At 43.4% G+C, this 12,974-nt stretch overlaps 1 protein-coding gene across 1 annotated transcript; it reads right to left on the bottom strand.

Annotated features, from left to right (window-relative positions):
* Positions 1–7,401: 7,401 nt before the first annotated feature.
* Positions 7,402–9,725, bottom strand: LOC147891198 (uncharacterized). The gene is made up of 3 exons (XM_087389990.1): positions 8,972–9,725; positions 8,660–8,876; positions 7,402–8,522 (listed from the first exon to the last, which is right to left on the bottom strand). Exons 1-3 carry the CDS (start codon positions 9,449–9,451, stop codon positions 7,795–7,797), a joined length of 1,425 nt encoding a protein of 474 aa, XP_087246116.1. The 5' UTR covers positions 9,452–9,725; the 3' UTR covers positions 7,402–7,794.
* Between the last annotated feature and the right edge of the window lie 3,249 nt (positions 9,726–12,974).

Below are 12,974 nucleotides of genomic sequence, written 5' to 3'. Positions count from 1 at the left end.
GCTAGAGAAAAAACAAGTAACATAGACCTAGTGACTAAGACACCATAACTTCATTGTAAAACATAGAACTAGCACCTTAGAGTCAGATAGCCCAAAAGACTACAAACAAGGTAGCGTAAGATAGTCCAAAAAACTCCAAACATCTGGCTAACTTCTGGACTAACCAAGCAAAAGGAGCATCGTCAATCACGCAAGGCCAGTCAATAGATCGACAACAAATGCATCCACTCTATACTTCTGAAGCAAAATAAACACCACAAGAAAACACAACTCATGTAGGCTACCAAGACAAAACATGCACAATAGGCAGTAGCAAAATGCTACTCTCTTCTGTAAGCATTTTCTAAAATGCATGCTCGCCTGTGAACCGTCCATGAAGATAGCCAACTTTCACACATGTCTCACAAACCACTTTGCTTCGAGTGCTAGTTCTTGAGAGGTGCATCTGAATGTCTCTACTACCCTGGGGCCCACTTTGTATCCAACAATTCTCCTTCTCACTCGTTTTTTTGCCACATTAACAATTGACAAATGAGCTTAATGCTCCACACCTTTCCTCTATAGTACCCAATCAAAACCCCACTATTTCTTAATATAATATTTTATTTAATCCTCACATACAAACTCCATTGTATTTTGCATGACGTAAAAATGTTAGTTTCTCTATTATTCAAGTAATTTCTTTCCATTTCTTTAGTCATAATTGTTCTTTCTCGTTCATTTGTGCTAGTCATGGCTTGCTTTTAGCTTGGAAAGTTTCATCTATACGTGTTTCAAAACTTCCTCTCTATGTAGGTCTATGCAGACCTTCCCATACATGTTTTAGAAATTCCATTCTATGTAGATATTTTCAAACATGTTTTAGAAATTCCACTCTATGTGGCTCTTCTCACAATTCTACACCTTAACAAATTCATGCTGATCTTTTGGATCTTTGGTAGGTAGCTTTTTTGTGAGTAGCTTTTGTAGGTAGCTTGTTTCCTTCACAATTGACGTGGGTGGCAAATCTCTAGAGCTATCGTCATGGGGGGATAGCCTTAAAATGAAGGTTAAGATGTAGCATCATGAATATGATATTCTCTATTAGCCATTAATTGATAAACACCAAATGCAATATGTAATTAAAAATTGGCATGACATAGGCATACGATGTTATTGAAGATGTATGAGAGGCTTTTAGAACATAGCTCTCACAATATTTTGTGGCAACCATTGAAAAAGAAAGTAGACCCTATCATAAGCCTTCATGGCTTAAATTATTTAAAGTATTAGCCTATTCTTTTGGTTTTGGATCAAATTTTAATTTTATTGTCTCACTACACCAATGATAGAGGTTTTGCAATACTACAATATGATGAATGATAGAAAAAGAATCAAATATAGTAAAGTACAGATTAGCTTATGCAGTAAGTGTTAATAAGCAATTTTTACAAGTTCATACTTTGCAAACATATTGTGCACGCATGTTGTACCTAAACCTTTAAAAGAACTTTATCTTCTAACATCTCAAATCATATTAAAAGCAAGTACTAGTATATTATAGAATGACGTATGATATAAGATATAGGTATAATGGTTGTTACAAAGAAGCCTTATAAAGAAAGTGGATAATTTAAGGGTGAATAACGAGAGTGTTTTGTTATAGAATTGTAAGAATGAGTATGTGGATGGAGATGTTGAATGATGTGAATGTTTTCGATTGGTGTGGCATTGTCGAGGCATTATAATCAAGAAAGTAAGGTAGATGGGTAGCATTGGAAAATGAGAGGAATAGCCCCAAGGGGTTCTTGTGAGGTGGCATTGTCGAGGCATCACAAGCAAGAAAGTAAGGTAAATGGATAGCATTGGATAGCGAGAGCAAGGGCCCCAAGGGGTGCGCCGGAAACAATGAGAGGTGGTAGGACGAGGAGAGGCCATCCGATTTTTCTAATGTGTGTGTGCTCCACGAAACTAATTGTTCGGCGCATTTTGGGGCAACCATTCTATGTAAAAGCTTGGTTCTAAAATAATGGTACCGAGGGGTTCCTTTTTAAAATGAGATAAGAAATGGATTAAGAGGCAAGAAAATGGGCGCGCGTGATTACCCATAAGATTATGGAGCGTGCGGGCTAAAATGAAATAAAGGGGGAAATTAATAATACGAAATACGGTGTACGATGTACATACGAGATACGGAATACGAGATGGCAAAGAGGACGCGTATTTCCCGACAAGAGGCAGAGTGGGAATTATGATGAAAAAACAAAAATTATAAAACAATTCGTTTTCAAAAAACGCCCCAAAAATGGAGGGACGGCTAGATGCAGGGCATCCACGTGGCGTTTAGCAGAAAAGGCAGTTACAAGCTACCCGAGTTAGTTGGGACTTTCTTGGCGATCACGATAGCCAAAGTTGCCCAATAAATTGTATTTCATGTGTGACGCGTGACTGCCGGTCACCCGATAAGTCATCACGTGGGGTGCGGCCTATCATGACGTCAACAGGGGTGGATCTAGCGCATCAGTCAACCGGCACGGGTCAGTGGATATCCCCCCATTTGAACCAGGGAACATAAAACTGATAAGCTTAAATTCAACGTGATTTTGACTTGTTCGTGATATCATTATGCCAACGACCTCTTACCTGCCACGTATCCTGTCCCCACTCCACGCGGCACTCACCCTTTTTATTTATTTAGCCCTTTATTTCCCCCTTTTCCTTTTTACCCTATTGATAGCAAAGACCGACTTAGGGAGGTTTCACACCCGTCCGCCGGACGGGGTGAACCAGACTAGCGATGGGCGCTCGTTTGCTTCGTCACTGGCCATGGAAAAGTAGCTGGCGTTTCATACACATCCGGACATGAAACGATGCCCGTCCGCCTCGTTGTGAAAGCACATACCAACCGGTGCGCTTTTTCATTGGATGGAGCCAAAATTGGGTGAAGACGTTCGGATGGGTGTGTAACATGCCTTATAAAACAAGAGGCCCACGGTGCCGCGCCCACTACCCTCCAGCAAAATTTAGAATATAGGTTTCCTTGCTCACATCTCTCAAAAGAGGGAGACGGGGTGAGCAGGGAGAGGAGAGGGAGACAAGGGGCAAGGCAGGATTGAGTGGAGGGAGAGAGGGTGGGACAAACTCTACTTTTCTAAGATATCCGCTTGAGACGGGTACTGAAATGGCAAGTACTCGAGTGCCATAGCTTGCCCCTAGCGGGGCAGTGCTACATAAAGTTTGCTCAGTTTTGAAGTCTAAAATGGCTAATTTTGGTCCTTACAATAAAGGCTAGTCAAAATTTGAACAGATAAGCACTTATCCAAACATTGTACTCCCCCTTCTAAACTTCAAGGAACTCCATAAGTATGGAGCTTCACTAAAATAAGTCTAGGGGCAAGTTGCAAACAACAATTGAGTACCGAATGCCCATGGCAACTCGTAGGCCCTCTTTTATGTGAGAGTGCCAATGAGACTCAAGGCTTCAAATTTATCTAAATTCTCTATATAAATAGAGATTCAAAATTAGAAAACCCTTAAGTACCCCACATCCAATGGGCCATTCAATTGCAATACCACACCCTGGGTCTAGGAAGGTAGGGCATTTAGCACATACATCATGTGTCCCCTAGGGGACACTTCACCACATTCAATTGGCAAGCCCCCCCAAGTAAATCAACCCACTAATAGTAAAATATATGTCCTAAGAAGCCTTGCATGACCTTTTATATCGACCCTTGTCCCCTAGAGTTGAAGAGATTGAAGTCATAACACATGGACGAACCTATTGAAAATCAATTCTCGACTTGATGCTTATTCATAGGCGCAGTATTAGGCATCATTGTTGTAGAAGGGGCTTCGGTTTATAGCATTGTGAAGCCTTTCAATGAAGAATGGAAAAGGGAAGCTCAAATAATATTGTGGCATTGCACTCTGACTTGCAAAATCAAACAGTTGGATAACACTCAAGTGATCACATCTTGAAAGCAATTTAACAAAAGGACTTGAGGATTGTGGTACCTTTGCTAAAAAGTTTTTGGCAACTCGTTTTGTGGCTTCTGCTTTTTATTATTTGCAATCTACATGCTTCACTTTCCTTACACTTATAAATTCTTGCGTTTTAGTGCAAATTGATATGACCTTTAGGACGAGAGTTGTGCAAGCAAGGTTTCTATCATATGGTATTTTCTACCTTTTGTCCTAGTTGTATTTAAATTACAACTTCCACAATCTAAGGAAACAAGCTATGAGAATGGGATGTAGTAGTTAAAAGTATATGCTACTAGAATCGTCAAAACAAGGCCATAGATAATGATGTCTGTTAGAATTTTCCCATAAATTGATTCCGCAAACCAACTAGTAATAGATCTTCGGCCCTCCTTTTGAAACGACTGAACTTGAATGTGCAAGTGTTTTGAGTAGCTATACAACAATGTAAGGACTAATGGGAATAAGATAATAGGATTCCCAAGTAGGATTATGTATATAAGTATAAAATGAGACGTCTTAGCCTTACACAACATTGGAGTCCCCGTTCTTTGCTTACGTGTGAATCCCAAAGTGGTGTCTCAAGATAAGGGTTCTAGAAAGTAGAAAAACCAAGCATTTGAACTCTCTTAGAATTCATAACAATTGATTCTATATACTTTATACCTTTATCATGTTGACATATAAGAAGTTTGTGCATAAAGGTGCAATAGACCAAGGATAGTCTATATGGCCCATCTCATGTACATCCACTGTGATATTTGCAAAAAAGTGACATGAACTATGAGTCATGGAAATGTTTTTATATTTCTCATAGCAAAATAAAAAACATCATATCATATAGAAATTCTTGAATGAAAGGTTCAAATCACCGAACTACTTTGCTTCTTGTCATACGAAAAGCCCAAAATAATCAAGCTCCTTTGTTCCTTGTCATATGAAAAGACCAAATCACTAATCAAGAAAATTCCACCAAATTACTAGCAAAGTTTTTGCAAGGCCTTTACATTTTTGGATCTTAAAAGAAAACCATCTCCATGACCCATTTTTTGGGTTTTGTTATTCAGATCCAAAAACTACTACTACTTCTACATTCACCTGTAATAAGCCATGACTTGAAATGCATATATCTCTATAAAGAATTGAAATGTAATTGATGACATTGCTATAGACCTACAAATTATTATTTTCCAATCCCAATGTCCCTACAATGGATAATTGATGTGACATGATGAGGCAATATCATATACATCCAATTTTGTGAACGTGTTACTTCCAAATCAAAAGATACCACTTGAGAATGAAGTTTTGTTTTGAATATATATTTCCCCTTTTGTATTACGTATATGTATCATAAAATATTTCCTTTTGTATTATATATGTGTATCATAAAATATAATAATGTCCATACCTCAAAGATATGGTATACAATATCCATCTTGGGCATCATATTTGGTGGTTTTGAGGTCACCTAAAGCAATCGAATAAAATACAAGCATGTATACTCAGTAACATCTTGCGTTGGCTTGTAGTGATTTGGGTATTGCAAGGCTTCCATAGTACTCTTGTGGCCACTACGCTTTCACAAGAACCGATGGACCCACCCTTGGGAATCTTGCGTGAGAGGGGACAAGAAACCATTTCACTCTTAAAAGAGGGACATGATTGACCTCTCTTAGGAGGCACCACACTCATGAAGGATGGGTGAGTAGTGGAGGTAGACATGCTCATGTGGTGAATAATGTAAAAGGGAAGCAAGAGCTTGATTGTAGATGGCAAACAGTGTAATTCAAATCTAGAAGATGAGCCCATGGGTTACACATTAAGAAAGCTAGTCTTCTTTAGAAGTAACCTATAGTCAACACCATTTATAAAATGAAAATACAAAGGAGTGACAATATTTGTGTGGTATAAAGCATACATAATCATTCTTTTCATTTTTGTCACATGTGCCGAGAGAAGTTAAATGATATTTTTGATTATGAATCTCTCTTCATAGCACATGCATGTGTACACCATGCACAGGTACATATCCCACATACATATCCACAGAGAGAGAGATGCTTTATAGAATTCAAAGAATCACAATCGATAGACGTAATCAAGACAATCATGTCAAAATGATGTTTATCAAAAGTTCCATGCTCCATAAAAACTTCAACGTGCTTGAGGGGTCTACCCTAATTAACGCTCTATTCTTTGGTGGCCACACCATGTGGTCTTAAACATCAAGCGTGTTGGAAAATTCAAAAATGGAACTTAAACAATGCATGCAACATTAAGAATGAAGTTTCACTATCTCGTATCTTCATTCTTTAAGTGGGGGTATCTTAATTCTTATCACCAAAAATAGGAGGCTATGAGGGAAAGGATGCACTTAGAAAGTAGACTAGTTAACTTACCATCACACTTTACCTTTTCTACTTCCTAGTAAAGGGACTCTTGTGAGTGGGCAGCTCACCTCAAGAACACAAAAGATCCTTGCCTTTGATATGATGAGCTTCAAGAACTAGCTTTGATGTGATGAAATGAACGTTTCAAAAGATGCAATGCAGGCCCTTGGCAAGTTCTGTGAAGTAGGTTCAACATCATTGTCAAGGCTCAAGAGTAGGTTGGCTTGAACGCTATGTACCAAAACCAAAACGTATCCATGAATGTACTCCTCAACTACGGTCATTTTCTCAGCGCGTGAGGCAACCGCAAAGCTTTAAGTATCTTTATATATTTTGTTCACAAGAATCACTGTAAGGTTTCTTCCGAATCTGAGGATTATTCGTTCTGTTCAGGGCAAAAGTTTATTTGTGCCACTTCAGGACTTCCTTAATAGAACATAATTTGGTGGAATAGTGTTTAGCTTAAGAGAAAGACACTAGGTTCAAGAAACCACTAGTCATCTTCCCAACAGAGAGTTTCAAATGCAAGAATCACCGGACGGTTTCCAGCTTCAGCATCACCATTCCAAGCCTGCGCCTCCAAAAATTTCCATTTGGCAAGACTGTTTCTGAACAAACTCGCCTCACAAGGCTTACACTTGAGTTGCAAATTTCTGCGCGTACTAAAAGCTCTTATGGGATATAGATGAGAATGAGAAAGATTAATGTGAATTACTCTGGGCAAAGTTTTCCGACCTTAGTTCGTTCATTTAGAACTAGTTAACACTTTACATTCGAAGGGATATTGCTTAGGTAAAGGTGAAATAGGTTAAGGGAATCAATAGTAGAAATGTCGTCTTCTTGTCAATCCCGTCATTCCTCCTTTCTGTCACTGCCGGATCAAATTCTGATAAAAATAATAGCATTGATCAAACAAAATATTCTAGCGTACGTACGACTCCTTATCAAATCATTCGGCATTTGCAATAACAGAGAAAACATCAACAATTTCAACAGCAGATACACCTGGGAAACAAAACAGAAGCTCCAATCTTTGAAATTTTGATGACGTATTACGGAAGCAACCAAAACTCATTCCAACCTCGGGGCCAATCTTGAGACCCATACTGTTTGCACAAAAAAACCGTGGGCGGTTCACACCCGTTTACAAAGCAGAGCCTGTATCATCCAAGCCACTTCGTACAAAAAAAGGGAAAAATTTACCATCCAGCCTCACTGGAGATGACCAGACTTTTCATAGCTTCTGCTGCCACACAGAAGGCCAGCTTCACTCTTCCTTATTATTTGAGTTACCACTATGTGCGATAAGCTTTCGTTAACTCCCTTCCCCCGGCCAAAAAAACAGAAAAGAACTTAAAGGCTGCCTTGTTTTATGATCCAACAAGTTATCAGCACAGGTTGAATGTTACCATCCAAGAAACAGAGCAAACAGCATCTGTTAGGCAGCTCTGGCCAGCCCTTCCTCTTGCCTCAGTGCAGCATGTCTAGGCTTTGCCAGACCTGCTTGCACTAACACGGATGACAGCCCTGTAGTAACCTTTCCTGGCTTGCTTGTAGTAGATCGTGGGACTACTGCAGGAGGCTTCCAATCCGTGGCAACAACAGTAATTTCATCTCTCTCGCTGCGACTCCTCGTAGTATTCCGTATAGCTCTTTCAGGTGCCTCCCGCTTCCCGTGACCCTTCCCATCAGCTGTGGCTTCTCGTTTCTCAGCACAATCTCTCGACAAGAAGCTTGAACCAGCCTCATGGTACTGCATTTCCATCTCTTTGGCGCATCTCGCATCCAATCCAGCTCCCCTCAAGGCAATGCCTGCGAATTCCCTCCCGAACACCTCCCCCTCCTTGGAAGTATGCGTCTGATCGTTTGAAGTCCTCTTGTATGAGGAAAACCATTTCGCCTTAAGGTAGCTTGGTTTCCTCCACGGTGGCACGTGCAAACCTTTAACTTCCAAGGATTGCTTCGCGGCTTCTGACATTACATGGACAATCTGTTGCAGCCTCTCAGGCTTCCCTACAAATATGGGAGGCAGAAGTTGCCACACCGAGGAATATCCGGCAGTGGGGCGTGCGATCTCGAATTGGCATCGGAAGTCTATATCTACAATGAGACGCTCGTTTTTGGTGCAAGGAACTTCGTCTAGAACGTCGATGTATTCATAGTCACCTGAAAATCCCGGAGAGAATGTTAGCACGATCCTCTGTACAGCACTAACATTCTCCGCCTTTGCAGCTCTGGCAGAAACGGTAAATGTTCGAAGTACACAGAACGTAGAGAAGTTCAACTAGCACTATCACACACACCTGCGGGTATGCCACCTGAATAACCCCATCTTGACTTGCAAATGGCAGCGTTGTAGCCTAATCGCCTAAGTCGTTTCATGACAACTCGCTTTAGAGAAGACTGAGCATTCACTTCTTCGCTCGACATAGAGCATATTGCTTCCGTGATTAAACTTACAACCTGCGCGACGTCTGCCAGAAGCGTCGACTCTTTCTTGCTGGCGCAGCGGACCAAGCCCTGAGTATCAAAATGATAGCCTTGTAAGTTAAGGTGTCAAGACCGAAAACGTTATTAGTCGCAATCTTATTGATCGAACGTCCACAAAAGCTAACCTGCAGAGCTGAAGAAATCTCGCCACCTATGCCTGCGTCTCGACAATTGCTAGTATAGCATCTATCCCCACCGCAATTGCCTTGCCAGCAATTGCACCGTGCTCGTCCACACTGACCAAAGTTGGTTTCATTTTCCATAAATTCGTTCACCATTGCTGCCAAACATACGGAGCTGGGATCGTGCTCGCTCCCACTGCTAGAGTAATTGGGGATCATCCTATCAGGAATATCATCCCCGCAAAGCCGGGCTCTGACGACCTCAGCCAGAGGATCGGTGACTTGCTTAGGCCGAGGGGGAGCCTGCAGTCTCACCATTTCTGAGACGGGCACGGGAAACATCCAAAGGGCTCTGCCGAGCAGCAAAGATGGCAGGGGGGCGTCGTCTGCGACGGTATCTGCAGGGGCGAAGGCCGTGGGGAGGTGACTGCGCTCTCCGACGGAGGAAGTGGAGGCGGGAAGGATGTTGATCAAGCCTGGCATGGTGAGGAAAGGGAGGGAGGGAATGGAAACCAATCGGGATGAGGTGAGGGAATGAAGGAGAGGGGATGGAGGGAGAAAGGAGGGAAAAAGCAAGAAGGGAGCGATCAAGGAAGGGGGAGAGCCATGGAGGGCAAGAAGGAGGGGAAGGGAGAAATGGCTATGGAGGTTGGCTATGGCGGATGCAAAGCTCAAAACTGAAGACGACGAAGAACTCAGAAAACAGCAGCGAAAAGCCTGCAGTTGCTGAAAGAAGAAGAAGAAGAAGAAGAAGATAATGAAGATGATGATTTGTTTTATGAACTTGAAGAAGATGAAGCTCCATTTTATTAAATATTCATTTCCCCTTTAAAAAATTCGAATTCCCATTTTATTTTTTTAGATTTTCTTGTCCACCTGCAACGACAAGTCAAGCTTTACCCCGTCACCGCTCCTCCCGGTCAACCCCCACTTCTATTTTTGGCTAACCATGGTTAGCCCCTGCCACGTCCTCGGCTTCTATCCTTTGGCCCCACTTTGCTTGACGTGGCCTGCCCACGTGGTAACCCCCACACCCCCTACATGCTCCCCCCCCCCACACCCTTTACAATCATACCGCCCTGCAGACGTATCACCGCTACAGCTGGCCGTAACGATTTGGCGCGTCCTGATTGGCTTCGTCGGCATATGCGGCATATTCTCCATCCGTAGCATGGGCGGGGTGTGGGCGCTGCTGACGCGGCGGGTGCTGGGAGGCCCAGCTGGAGGACTCCGTGCGCGGGCCACGTAGGCATGGGCACTGGGGGAACAATTGGCGGGCCACGTAGGCGGCACCATTTGCGGGCAACGTAGGCTCAAACCCCCCAGATGTTAATAATGTTGAGTAGTACACGTCAATAATGAGGTGGCAGACGATGGCGACCCGCACGCCCTGCTGCAAAAGAACTGCAGGTGGGGAAGATAAAAAGGGTAGATAGCAAATCGGAGGGGCACCCAATCGATTTTATGTAAAGCCATCATGCGCAGAGGGGCCAACAGAAGGCAGTACATGTGAGCTTTCTTTTTAACTCTCTTTTCTTATATGAAACGTTGGGACTTGCAGGCAGGAGGGGGGACACACACAATACACTTTAGAATCCAACGGGTCGCTAAAACGAAGGTGCAAACAGCAAAGCAGCAAAGTTTCCGTTGGGGTATTCGGCTTATTGGGCCGGTATTTTTGTGATTGATTATATATGCAAATGGGTGACTCAGTTTTGGGGTCATTGGCTTGAATGATTGGATCCAACGGGGCCCTATTCTTATCATAGGCCCCATAAAGCATAGTATAACAAAGCGTAGTTTTATACTAAACTATGACATTGAAAGAATACCAGCCTCTTTGGCCAGGACAGCGGCAGCCCCTCGGTTCTCGCTTACTGAAAGATGGTTTTGGTTTTGGCTAGTTTTTTTCCCCCATTGCGAGGAAAATTCCGTGTCCCAATCTCTACCCACAGGTTCCCCCGAGGCGTAGCACCGTGCACACTGCTCCACGCCACCGTAGTTTTATGTGCATTTTCTTTATTCACCCCCATCAAAAAGAACCCTCTTATAGCCTCGCGGGACCCTCCGCTTCCTCTGCCCCAAAAAATAATACTAAGATAATTGCGACCAAAAAACGTGACGTGGTGGGTCCCACGTGGTGCCAGGGTGCAGTGGTGGGCCCACGTGGACCCGGGATGACGTGGCTGGCCCCAGGGTGACATGGCGGGCCCCGCGTGGCGCCTGCGTGACGTCCTTGGGCCAGCGTGGCCGTAGATTTGGCGTGCCAGCTTGGCGGGCCCGAGTGGATCCGTGTCACCCCAAAGATGGCGGGCGGTGCCAAATTTAGCTGCGGATAAGGTTGATTTGTCTCTCTGCCAAATCTAATAATAGAAAAGACATCGCTGGCAGGGTCCGGTCTGCCACTGCCGGCGGTTGTGTGTTGGGAATTGAAATCCTACGAGCAAAATCGAAAGCAGAAACGGCCGGCTGTTGGTAAAAACTTACCCTGCAAGCCAGGCTCACACTACTAAACGGAGTCGGTCCAATGCTGGCTTAACGCTTAGCCGAGAACGTACATACGGATGCTGGGCTATCAAAAGACCGGCGACGAGAAGGATGGTATTTTTTTAAGTCCATAGATGTCCTCATCCACATATCTTTGCTATTAGCTTATGCATTTCAGTAGTATAAACAATCGCTTCTCTCACAGCTTCCCAGCCTGCACGGCTGCATTGCTTTTGATTCAACCCAAGCTCATTTATCTATATATATGCTCGAAGTTAGTGCCCTCATAATCCACGCCACCTCCTCCATTCCAGTGTCCACCCACTGATTAATCTTCCCCGTATGGCAGTTTTCCCTGACTTGCTATCATCTCCTTCTTGCTAATTTCAACGCGCGTTACATGTTTGATGTAAGTATCGCAGCTAAAGATCTGTCGCACTCTCGTTATCTGGAGAGACCCAACCGGAAGGCTAGGAGATGCTTCAAATTTCAATAGACCATTCCTCTCTGAACAGGTGTGTTTGATCGACCATCGTTCATGCATGGGGTGTCAAGACGGTAACGGCTCCCGAGTTCTACACTCCCACCCCCCCTAAATGCAGTGATGCACCACAATTTTTCACAACACGCGTGTAATTATCTTTTGCATTGAGAGCCCGTCTGATCTCGCCCGCCTCTTTCACCGCTATCATGCCACGCTCTAAATTTTAGTTAATCGCGTATATATTTCACCCGTTTTCAGCTAGTGCTGGGGACAGCATCTTCATCATGGAGGTTCATCACATTCGTCCGCTGCTGCTAACAGCGCGGCCACATGCATGGATGTATGGATGTAAAATGAATGTTTCAATGTTTGAAGATTTGGCCACATGCATTGTTGAAAGAGAGGTGCTCCCGCCATTCATCCCCTGAAAATGGATGCTTTTGATGTGGGATAGAGGTGCTGAAAACCCCCCTCCAAACCTTCATTCGTCCTCCAAATGCTCATTTCAACTCATGTCTGCTTTCCCTTTCAAGCCTTCTCCTCATTTGAACCCCTCGCCGTTGTGTCAATTGTGCCCATTGTGCCCATGGGAACAAATCCAAAAGTGGAGGCTCCTCCTCCCAATGGAACTGTACCGCTGATGGGATATAATTTCAGAGGAGTTTTGGAGGGCATGTGACTACGCTCTAATTCCTCATTTGACCAGTCATTTTTATTAGAACCCGCAGACCTCATGAGCAAGTACATTTGTGCAGACAATCAGTGAAGGTTCAAGGCTACATTGGTTTCTTTAAGGTTGAATTGGGTTGCACATTGCACTCCTTTGATACAAACAAACGATTGAATGGATAACTTCGTACCTTGTTCTATGCCCACACATCTTTTTTCCCCCCCCACTCACACACTCACGAGTCACAACCACATTGTGATAGGCATCATAGGTCTTCCCAAGGGAGTCGAACACAAGCAGTCAAGTGGGCAAATGCCTGAACCGCCTGAGCTACCACTACTCCATTAGCAGGCATTTAAAAGCTT

Source organism: Dipteris shenzhenensis, chromosome 18, assembly GCF_047967505.1.
Source record: "Dipteris shenzhenensis isolate YYH24624 ecotype China chromosome 18, Dip_SZ_1.0, whole genome shotgun sequence".
NCBI lineage: Eukaryota > Viridiplantae > Streptophyta > Polypodiopsida > Gleicheniales > Dipteridaceae > Dipteris > Dipteris shenzhenensis.
This window is presented reverse-complemented; position numbering and strand designations above follow the sequence as displayed.

Coding starts and splice junctions, on each gene's coding strand:
- LOC147891198 (XM_087389990.1), bottom strand. CDS start 9,451: ATGCCAGGCTTGATCAACATCCTTCCCGCCTCCACTTCCTCCGTCGGA. Junction 8,877..8,971: donor AGATTTCTTCAGCTCTGCAG/GTTAGCTTTTGT, acceptor TTTGATACTCAG/GGCTTGGTCCGCTGCGCCAG. Junction 8,523..8,659: donor TTCAGGTGGCATACCCGCAG/GTGTGTGTGATA, acceptor CGGGATTTTCAG/GTGACTATGAATACATCGAC.